The following is a 12165-nucleotide window of genomic DNA, read 5'->3' on the forward strand; positions in this document are numbered from 1 at the left end:
AAATACAGGCTTTATTTTTCAACATATCAAAGTGTACATTTCTGAATTTTTTTCACATTGAACAAAATCATCTAAATGACTTTTCCAGCTAGGGTTGAGGCTGTAGTGAACATCACTACCTACGAGTGGCTAGTTGAAATTCCGCGCCATAGTTGCAAAATTGGACCACTCGTGGTGATATGTTGTACTCTGAAGTTCCAACCAGATCCGACAAACGTACATAATGTCGACAAACCTAATACTACACTTAGTTTTATATATTGCATTTTAATTGGATTGTGCAATTACTGGCATTGTACAAAGATTGCAAAATTGTGCTTTTCTACACAGGTAGAATATGGATTATTCTACATTAAAAAAAAAAAGTTAAAATTTAGCAGCCCCGTCATTTCAAGTTTTCCTTGATTGGTTTAAAACAAAACACAAAGTTTAATGTAGATTTTTTTTTTTTTTTTCCCATGATGGTGTGTGAACGATTCTTTTCTAACATGTCCTGTTTTACATGTATTATTGTGTAAATAATAGGACAACTAAATCCGGATTGACACAAATCAAGGTTCAGTTGCCTCACAGCCATTTTGAAAATGCAAGCGTTTCCATGGCGATATCGCCATTTTTCCATGGCGATATCAGTTTTGTCCAAGTTTGGGCAGCAATCATTGGCTGACAGCTGAAGTGTCCAGCGAATGAATGATGTCGAAATATGGACAGAAATGCTGTAATAATATACGGGTAGACACAGAACCAAGAAAGAGCCAATCAGTTAAAGCAGAAACCCATTGACCAGAAAGAGGTTTCATTCTAATCAATAGGGTCTGATCTTTTCTCATAGACCCCTGGCCAGCAGGAGTTTAAGAACCTGTAGGACAGGCCAATTGTAATTCCACTGATCCTAATGAGTGGAACTGCTAAATAAGCTAAAAGCAAAGGCACAGCACTTTCCTAAGCTCGAGTCTCCAACAGTGTGGGGTAAATTTGGACAGATTTTGGATGGCAAAGGAGGAAGTGAAACTTCCTTCTCTGGTCTCTGAAAGAAGAGGCTTAACACTGTAGTACTTTTTGGAAAATACTAATGTAATAAGCCAGTGTGACATTCGCAATGAGAATACGTTTTGGTGCCTACAGGTAACCTTTTATCTTACGTCCCTCCTTTCTTCAAACTCAGTCAAATTGTTAGAGGAATTAACTATATGAAAACTACACCTGCGCATATTTTGCAAACACTTTGCTATATGGGATACGTACAGGTCTGTCGTTGCTTTCTGTTAAAAGGTTACGCAGCCATGAACTGCATGGCGAACCTATTGAAAATACATGGTACAAAATAAATGGTCCTCCACAAACAGCACTTTCATTGAGATCAATGTCCCCACCATGATTGGTGGAGAGACCTTATTTTGTTCCTGGTCTACTAAAACACTGATGAAGGAGCAGCTTATCTTAGCGATTTAGGGGTGAATATTTATTAAAATATATATAATTATGTTCATGTGCAGCAGCCATTTTCCTTTTAATAGGAGATAATTTAGCAGACTAGACTGATAATACATTTCTAGATCCAGAGACAAAATGTACATTCACGATCAATTCCGCATTAACAAATGTATCTTACATATTACAGCAGCAAATCACACGCAATGTGTGTCTAAAATTACAGACAACACACCAGCGTCTACACGGTGAAATTTAAAACATTAAAATACAATACTAGAAATCTCTTCAAACAACATAAAATACAATGAAAACTACACAATCTCCACCATATACAACCTTGTACAATACACCCACACACATTACACAACATAAACAAAAACACAGCAGTGAAATAACATAAATACGGTGTCACTTATTTAGGTCAATACTTTTACAACACCGATATATCGCAGAACCAAAAGACTAAGGAAGGCAGGAATTTAGGTCCTTTTAGAAGTCAGCATTGTGACATTTCTTGATGTGCTCCCTGTAATATTTATTACCACTTAGCTGCTTAAATAGCTATCTTTATCACTTGTGCTTCCATTGAGAAAGATCTAAGAAAAAAAAGAGAAGCATTAGAATTCAGATTGTTAGATTTATTTTTTCATTTCTACTTTAGCTGCTCCGTGCTTAGTCAGAAACATTGACGAACAAGTGCTAGGCTAAGAGTGATGTATTAACTCCAACCCAGTCACTCACAGCCCATCATTCCCAGCCAAAGGTAGGCAAGCTAATGTTGAATTCCATAACAGAAAAGTCACAGCAGAGGAGGTGGGCTCTATGTGCCAGTAGAGACTCTGGCTTGTCAATCCCCTCAAATATAGTGTCCATGTCCTCTTTATAGGAACACTAGTCACCAAAATAACTATATAGATAATGCCCCTGCAGTCTCACTGCTCAATTCTCTGCCATTTAGGAGTTAAATCAATGTTGTTTCAGTTTATACAGCCCTAGCCACACCTCCCTGCATCTGACTTACACAGCGTTGCCAAACACTTCCTGTAAAGAGTCATCTAATGTTTACACTTCATTTATTGCAAATATACTGCACGGTTAATAAAATCATGTAAACTTTGCAGGAGTCACCTGTATGTAATTACATTTCAATTTACAAAGCAGCAGATAAAAACTTTTAAACTAAGTTACATCTGATTGAAAATGAAACAGTTTTGTTTTAATGTAGGATGTTTGAGTCACAGACAGGGAAGGTATGGCTAGGGCTGCATACACAGAAACAAAATTTCCTGTTTCATTTTCAATCAGATGTTACAATAAGCTGTAGTTATGGTGCTTAAGGACTGGCCCATCAATGTGTGCACATTTCGACTCTCCATATCAGATTTTAGACATTAATGAACAAGCTTGTGTCTCAGGTGAAACATATTATAAAACACTATTAGGATGTTTGAAACCGTGCCCTTCTTTTTTTAAATGGATTTTGTAAAATGATGATGCTTGCTTCGCTCACCCTCCTAGATAATCAGTGATGGAGTGTATATTGTATTGAGTGATCACGGCTTCATCCTGTCTGGCATTTGCTGTGCGGGAATGCCTGTTACATTCTATCACTTTCACTTCCTGTACGGGCAAAGAGAAAGCACGGCTCTGTGCGATATGCACCCTGCCACTGCTCCTGCACCACGAAGGATAGGAAGGTGAATGTCCTAACAAGGACTGCCCGCCCACCTCTCCCTCCTCTGTTAGCTCAGCACGAACGAATCACTAGGACCCTGGACAAAGTGCTTAACCCCTTAAGGACCAAACTTCTGGAATAAAAGGGAATCATGTTGTGTCCTTAAGGGGTTAAACCGCACTCTCTGCAAGGTCCTGTAGACTGAGGCTAGCCAAACAGACCCCATTCAGTGGGTTGCCTCATTATAGACATCAGTGACACGTCACTGGACAAACCACCTCTATCTCACACTTCTCAAAGTCAGAATCGCACATGGAGCCATACTAGCAACAGATGGCACAGTGAAAATCTGATGTATGTTGAGTCTATAGGGTCTGAGGCTTTTTTTTTTTTTTTTTTATAGACACTTACTGCAACAGCCCACTCCAAATACAACTTCTCCCTGTTAACACAACGCAAAACAAGGACATGCAGCACTGCACTCATTAGCTTAGAGCATCAGCTGTGCAATTTCAGCCAAAAATCACTGTCTTGACTTGGCTGTGCTTTATTCTAGAGACATGTTCGGCTGCTCTTTAACTAAAAGCAGTTTGACAATTTACTGTGTGTTGGCCCCATACCCACCACATCGGGCTGTACATAGGCTTAAATCAGACATGTGTATCAAGTTCAGCCATTCTCATATCTGTTTTTGCTACTGATCCAAAAAACTCAGCTTTTAACAATTTTGTAACAAATTAGGAAAATTCATTCTCGACCCCAGAATGGCAGTGAGATATCCCTTTGGATCAAGAATTAGTTTTGGTGCTTGGAGTGTTCCTTTAAGTAAATATTACACGGGCACTGCCATTTTTATAAAAAAAATGTAAGGAACATTTATGCTTTTTTTCCCCACAATTTTCTCTGGGATCACAGGACTGTCCTGCTAGATTATGAACACTTGGCAGCTATTCTTTTATCAATCCAAAAGGACTACATTTTAAGGTATTGTGTATTTTCTACTTATTGTCCAAGTTGCATTATACCTGGCTGAAAATACCAAGTAGTTGTGTTTATGTCTATTTAACGGCTTCCTCATGCAGTGTTTTAACTGCACAGCTCCCTACAGCAATAAAATGCAAGAGAAGACTCTGAACACTTTTCTTAAGCTATGCCATTACTGTCCCTTTAAGGAAGGGAGGATAATTTACGAACCAAATGACATTAAGGGAGTTGTATTTAATGCGCACATGTGAAATTTGGAAAATGCTATGTATGTACCAGGGCTGTGCATCATTCTAAAAGGAACTCCTAACGTATTGTGCAATGGGTCAGAAATATGCTCACAGGCAAACATTGCCATTAAATCATGTAAATTAAATGAATTAACAGACTATCAACTACCGAGGTAGTTCTCTAGATTTACTATCCTTCGTAAATTCTTAAACTGGCTCTGCATTTGTTTTGGAGGAGTTCCAATAATAATTTCATCCTCATCAGCACAAAAAAAAAACCTTGATTATCTTAAAGGAACACTCAGACCTGTTTGAAGTTGTTATGGTACAGGGAGGGTGCCTTTTAGGAGTTAACCGAACAGTAGCTCCTCATTCACAAAATGCAATGATAAAGGGATGCATCTTTTCACTTGGTTTTGTGACTTTGAAACTACGAATAGACTGAGAACAGGTGCTCAGCGTTTACGACCAGGAAGCCTCAGAGCCGAGCAAACGGGTGCCAGATTTAAGACTTTGGAGGTAAAAACCCAAAAGTAAGCTGGCGCCTGCGACTTCCATGTGCCATGACAACTTAATTCCAATGAAGTTGTTATGGTGCACAGTGTCCCTGTACAAAACAGGCATTAATACAACTTTAATGTATTTGATAAGCCTTGGCCTCATTAATATGCTATATTTTTTGCCTGCTTGCATCTTTATACATAAAAAATTATTTACTTGCTGCATCACAAGCTTTTCTCATTAGACACAACTCCTTCTACCGAGAAAAAAAAAACCTCTTTATTAAACGCATGGACAGCGCTCAACCCCTAACAGCGCGGCGTTGGCTACTGTCTGTGTATTAAGGATTAACCAATACTGCAGTACTCCCACCCAGTCCATTATTTAATAATTAGCTAATCGGTGATCTCAGCTTTGGTGTTGTGAGTAAAAGCTACTTTTAATTCATAACCTAAAGACAGGAAGTAATGTCCTTACTATATGTATCTGTGGGTGTCCTCTCCTACTGCAGGTTACATTGTAGTTTAGATCATTCAGTACTATCAGTGGCTGAGCTGTGTACATACATTTTACAGGAAGTCTTTTTATGGAGTGAGGGGGCGTGGCTAAGGAGGCAGGATTATGGTGCAACATTCTGCCAAAGTTATTCTCACCTGAGATTTTTTAGCATTAAAAAACTCCAAAACTTCCTCATTGCCAACAGCTTCTGCCTGTAAGAAAGAAAAATGTAAATTAACTCTGTAACAATGTAGAAAAGTCATGTGCTTTAGAGGAACACTCCAAATACAAAATGCAATACTCCAACACAGAAAATACAGATTTGTTTTTAATGTGAGGCTACTGTCCACCCCACTTTTTTATACTTAAAAACGTCTCTGCTTCTTTCGGGACAGGCTGTCCACCAATAGGATGCTTCTCATAGAGCAGCACTGAATCCATCTCTTATTACACAGCTGATAATACCATCCTTGAAACTTCATATTTTAAGTTCACGTGCTCCCAACATTGTTACCACCACCCCAACAACCTACCATCACCCTCTTGATTGCACTCAACATTTATAAGCTTTTATCCTTCGTTTGATCAGTGTTTAATACATACTAATGGGTATATTTTATCGACCCGGTAATATGCCAATGTTTAAATACTCTAATTTAACTTATTAATGACTGGCTTTAACCTAAATACTCAACATATGGGTGTTGTGGAAGACCGGGCTCGACAAATCCCAGGCGCAAGGTCGACATGGCGGCTAAGAATTGTTTAGCCCTTTCCCTCCTCCTCCCTCAACCCGCTGCAAGCTCTCTGTCTGCGCGTGTGCCGAAAGGACGTGAAGGGAACTGTAAATACTTCCTTCTGGTGCTGAGGCCGCGCAGAGGAACCACAAGCTGGTAGGACACCTGGTAAAATCTGCTCTGCTTGCTGCCCGCCCCCATTCCACAGAGCCTTCATACTGCAGAGCACGCCCCCAACCCGCCTCCAGCATCCATTCTGCAGAGCCGGCTGCCCACCCATTCCTCTGCGCGACCTCAGAGCAAGGAAAACGTAATTAAAGTTCACTTCCTCACGGCGAACAAAGACGCAGGAGGGGGGAGTCTAAACAGAGGGGCATCCCACTCCCCCATCAACCGCAGAAAGACCTACTGCAACCACCTGCTGCCCACTCCCACTGTACCCCTGGGAAGCCACCCTCCTGAACTCAAAAGGTAGGAAACAGGAGGGTGGCTAAAAATATGTATTTTATTTTTTATGTGAGTATACGCGACAGAGTGTGTATCTCTCTGTGTGTTTGACTGTGTGTCTATCAGTCCAGATGTCGGTCAGTGAATGTGTATGCTTAGGTCACCAGCCCCCTTCGATCGCTTGGGAATTTTTTCCCAACGCCGTCCCCACCTCCATAGCTGAGATGATCAATCTTGATGATCTCAGCCAATGCAATGCTTTCCTATAGGAAAGCATTGGGAGGTATTGAGCATGCGCGGCAAAATGCTGCACCAATCAGCATCTCCTGATACAGATTAATTAAATCAATGCATCTCTATGGGGAGCATTCTGTGCCTCCATGTAGATATGAGACACTTTAGTGGCTGTTTAAGTGACTGCCACTAGAGATGTTACTAGGCAGCAATGTAAACACTGCCTTTTCTCTGGAAATGGTTCTGGTGACTATAGTGTTCCTTTAAGAATTGTATTTTTGTGGTTGAAAATAAATAAATAAATAAACTGGCTCCTAGATTCAAAGCAAATTTGTCAAGCCCTGGTGTAAGAAATGTTAAAGGAAAAAAAAACCCCTCTGTTTCTGAGGTATGGTCAGTTAGACGTTTGTAACATAATTAATAGAAGACTTATAAAAACTTCTTTACTGTCCTGGAATTTCTTTAAAAACATTCTAACACATTCAGATATGCGTGAGACAAAGTAGGAACTATTTTTTGGCAAAATGTGGTACAGCATCCCCATCAACCGTTGCTTACATTGGCTGTTGGGAACATGCTTTGTCTTGTATAATGTGCAGCAGGTGGCTATGATATCTTATAGCACATGCGCAAGAAGATCTAAAGAAAGCTCCTGTTTTCCTAAGTAGATATCTCTAGATGACTGCTCTGTCAGTATTCCCAGCTATGCTTTTCCCACCGAGCTGTCCAGCAACATATTTACCAGCACAAGTTGCAATGTAAGAAGGTGTGGGGGGGGACACACACAATATCACACTTACTACTTGGTATGGAGTTTGTCCATCATATCCTGTTTGATTCATGTCCGCTCCTGCAAATTCCCAAGCGGTCAGTCCATCAACGTCACCAATGGAAGCCAAACTGTAAAATATAGAACAAGGTTCTAAAACATAACATATTGATCGTTGGACTTCTGGTTTGTGCCACCTGTCCTGAGAACAGACATTTTGCACGGTCTGCTCATTAAGTCTTTGTGTAGAGGTGACCCTTGGTCTTAACAAGCACTGAATTAAGCAGATGTAATGGAAACTCTTGCACCAACTCTTGGGGTCAGCACCCTCTAGAATGCCAAAAAGGCCAGTTGCACCTACTATATGTAAATGAATTACTAGACATGCAAAGAATGATTAAAAAATATTGACATTTTAACGTGCTGGTACTAACCCTTCTAACTCTGAAATGGTTAAACATGCAGTTAAAGGGCTTCCCTCCAGTGCAGAAAGTGTAAAAATGATGCTCTTTGTAGCCAGAGAGATAAGGTCTCAATAAGCAAGACTGAACAGTGCAACAAAACAGGAGGAAATTAGAAAGCTTCAAGGAGGTAGTCTTATCTCTAAGAAAGTGAATGTATCTGATTGATATCTAGTGATTACCCAAGGACAAAATGAAAGCACACATCATTGTCGATTTTGTTTCCAACCCTTGGCAATACATTTCGAGCTGCTAAAAAAATGTGTGTTTTTTTTGTTTTATATAGAACCTCTTTTAAGCAAGATATTTGTTTACACACCCGCAAGGTAGAAGGGCTATGAAAATATTTAAGCCCGTTCTGAATCCTAAAACAATAAAATATAAATAAATAAAAAGCTTTGAGCTTAATGTTCATTTAAATCTCCTAACAGACACCGTTGTAATAACTTTTGCCCTTTCCCTGATAAATCAGTTGCTCATAACAAAGAGATCTCATCAGTCTTATCTCCTTCACATTGTGCTTCTGACATCACAGGGCATCAATTACACCATATAATACTCCATTCAGAGACCTATTCAAACCATTTCTCCCATCTACATTGAAACAGTTAGAAAACCAGTTAACCAGTGACAGGTTTAAAAACATATAATGGGAGTGGGGGGGACCGGATGGCATTCCATTAGTATCCGTGACGGATTCTCTACTTGTAGATGGGGCAGCTGATTTACCCCAGTGATAGCAGAAGAAAACCATGAATAATTAATGTGATATTTGAATCCATGTCCAATATTAGTAATGCCTTCTCCAAGTTAGTTCTCGCTAAGTTAGGTTTGTAAATTAAGGAATACTTTGGGTTCCCGGCACGTAAATTCTGATTAATAGAAATGAATAGGATGATTTAATCTCCCATTTAACAGGGTTACTAAATAAACTCTGAATTTTTACAAAGCGATAGATGTAATTAATGCTAAATTAGCCGATCAGGAATAAAACCCCACCTCTTCTGCAGTCACAAACATTTTGCCTGCATTTTGGAATTCTTACTAAACGTTTTAATGCATAACCGTGAGTGTGTGTGTTTAAGTGAAAGATTTGGGTTGAGACCTAGGCCACGTAACTGCAGGACATTGATTTGTGCCGGTCAATTCAACTGCAGCCACAGGACTAAAATTCAGTGCATTCTGGGAGTCGCAGTCGTGCAGTTGCTGTGGGACTGCCATTTAATACACCAGCACCTACACATGCTTTAGATACCAGAGGTTGTTCACAGCAGCTTAGAATTTGGACTTTCCTAAGCCCATAGAAAAAAAATAAAATCTCAGAGCCTACAAATCTTATATTTTGTTACCAAAAATCATGATACCCAGTAAGTTGGGCATTTCATGTGTCAGTGGCTCCTAAACCATCTACTAGTCCATGACAATAATCTAGGAGTGTCGAGAGGAGTGCCTTTCAGGGGAATAGATTAAATAGGGGCATTCAAACTATGCAGAGAAAATGCAGTCTGGCCAGAGCCGCAATGCCGAAAGAATTCTGCAAACAAACCGCCATGGAGAATCGCACCAAGTCAAACAGAAAATGTAAGTACAGAGGAACGTCTCTATTTTTTCATAACCTGTTTCAGAAAGCTACATCGGTGTCGCAGATAAAGTTAGCTCTAAAAAAATGAAAACAAATATAAATGCTGAGCCCTAAAACACAGCCATTTACAATAGGTCATGCATGTAGCTTCCTTCTCACTCTCTGGAAATATATTGAATAAAAAGTGATTCATTAGCCAGGAGGCGTGTGAGGATAATGTCCTACAATGCCTCCTGGAGACACTGACCAGGTTGTAGGACACCTGAAGCTCATTCACATGTCGCAGGATGCATTCCATCGTTGTCAAGACTCGGCCGAACCAGTTACACAGGTAAAGCTGATCAGAGGTGGGGCAAAAAGAAAAATGAAGCTACTGACTTTTCACGAAAGGAATGCAATTTATGCACCACTCCCCAGATCCTCTGCAGACCGCTTCCAATGTCAGAAATAGAAGGGAAAATGCACGTTGTTGAATGAAGATTTAGCAAAAGGTTTCTTCTTAAAAGATTCATTTATCTCCCTCGTAGACCTTAAATGCACTCATTCAGTACAGACAGGATAGTATAAATTTGGAAGGCTTGCTGCTACGGCCCTATGGTATTAAAAGGGGAACTGTCACTTATCTGGAATTTACACAATTTAATAAAACATTGAAAGTTGTCCCCAACGCGTCTTACTGTTTTTTATCCTCCATGAGATGCTCTGTTTTTTTTTTTTTTAATATGAATTTGTAAATGGCATCCAAATCCAGTTCATCCTAAGCAAATGAAGAGGAGCAATAACTATGATTGATAGGGAGCTACGGTGGAGGGGCCCAGTAACAGGATAAAGAGGTGTGGATTGCTACATTTTATTTTTACACCTCAAAAATATGACTCCGTTTGATTCTGATTCTATTGTTTATTTTGAAACCTGTTTGTATGTCATCAACGATGCAATTTGTGCTTAGACCGTTTGCTTGCATTTCTAATAAAAAAAATGAATTTAAAAAAGTTAAAAAAAAAAAAATACAATTAAAATCGGAAAATTAGCTTAAACGCTGACACTCAAAATTTTCAAGATTCTTTTCCAAAGACTTTGTTAGCTTACGAATACAGCCAAGAAAATAAATTGGATGGTAAAATTATGGGTTTAAGTAAGAAATCAAGTTTTCCATCTGTTAAAAAAAATTTTATTTGTCATCTTTTTTAATATTAAAGGTTTCTACGGTTAATATTAACAAAAAAAAATAAAAGTTAATTTTGAAAAACTCTATTACTACAATGCTGCGACTTGTCTCTCTATCCCTTGATAGAGGATCATTATTGTAGGTCATTCCTCAAAGATTCCTAATGGGTAAAAAAAAAAAAAAAAAAATGTATAAACCATACTCTCCTAGACCTGCACGGAAAGCACGCTGGTATAGAAGGATCAGATCAAAATCCGAGCTTGACTTCCAGCCAGATTTCCAAAAGGCATGCATGCAGGTTTAGGCTACGTCTGACAAGGTACAAAGGAGGATTTTTTTTGTGTGTGTTTTATTAAATGAGCCAAAAAGACTTGTATGGCAGGTAGGCCGCACCCTTTCATGCCACTAAACATATGATTAACAGGTTTATGCAGGTGTAACAAATGCTTCACCTGCTGCCACAAGCATTTACAAGCGGCTGATCTCATTCACAGAGCACGGCTCTCCGAACCACAGAACATTTTGATGTAATGAGATTTGCTTCTTATGTGTTGTGTTACATGTGAAATTAAAGGGGCTTTTTAAGCATCATAACCACAGCTCTTTGAAGTAGTTATAGTGCAAAGAATTTTGGGCACTGAGCCCTTACTCTGGCCAAAACTGCAGCTCTCACAACACAAGTCGACTGGCTCCTCTGCTGCAAATTAGACAATGCCATCATTGCTCTGTTCCTTGGCCTACTTTGGACAGAAATGACAGGCGGTAAGCTGTAGTGGGTATGGTGCTTTAAGGTGACAATTGAATTAATTGAAGACAAGGGTAATATAAAACAAAAAAAAAACAGGTTCTAGTTTTGACTACGCACAGAGCCTATGGGCAATTTCTACTTTCATAATGTTGGCTTGTTGTGTAATAGGCATTGAGAAGTAAAAAAAAAAGCACACACGCAATATTAATGCCCAAATGCTAATGTTAAAAACAAACAAAAACCTCATCTTCTCTGTAAATGAGAAGAATTTACAAATATCATGAGGGACAAAGTGGTAGTGACTCCAATTGCAGCCTATACAGAATTTTCCTGCCCATTGTCCAATTTTTAAGTACTTTATTACTTATTTATTCTGAAAATTCAGTGCTGTATATGTAGACCAGGGATGCCCAAAAGGTAGATCCCCTGATGTTGTAGAACTACAACTCCCATGATTCTTTGCATGCATTAGAATGGCACAGCGTCATGGAAGCTGGACTTTAAAACATCTGGGGATCTACCTTTTTGAACTCTCCTGCTGTAGAGAAACCTATGAAAGCCCTCTAGAACTTTGATAAAGGAAGATCTGCAGATAGAAAATAAACAAAACAATACACTAGCCAGGAATTTCCATATTCAAATTATATACATGTCCATGATCACAAAATCCTGATTGCCATTCGTTATATCCCCTACA

At 39.2% G+C, this 12165-nt stretch overlaps 1 protein-coding gene across 1 annotated transcript in view; it reads right to left on the reverse strand.

The window, feature by feature from the left end:
- Positions 1–1833: 1833 nt before the first annotated feature.
- The window catches only part of ASPG (asparaginase), a 58145-nt gene continuing 47813 nt past the window's right edge, over positions 1834–12165 (reverse strand). The window contains exons 14-16 of the mRNA XM_063438899.1: positions 7541–7640; positions 5478–5534; positions 1834–2030 (exon numbers count right to left, since the gene is read on the reverse strand). Of these exons, the coding sequence (XP_063294969.1) occupies positions 1980–2030; positions 5478–5534; positions 7541–7640 (208 nt within the window). The 3' untranslated portion in view covers positions 1834–1979. The remainder of the gene's footprint in view (positions 2031–5477; positions 5535–7540; positions 7641–12165) is intronic.

The sequence above is a fragment of the Pelobates fuscus genome, chromosome 13 (genome assembly GCF_036172605.1).
Source record: "Pelobates fuscus isolate aPelFus1 chromosome 13, aPelFus1.pri, whole genome shotgun sequence".
In the NCBI taxonomy this organism is placed as follows: Eukaryota; Metazoa; Chordata; class Amphibia; order Anura; family Pelobatidae; genus Pelobates; species Pelobates fuscus.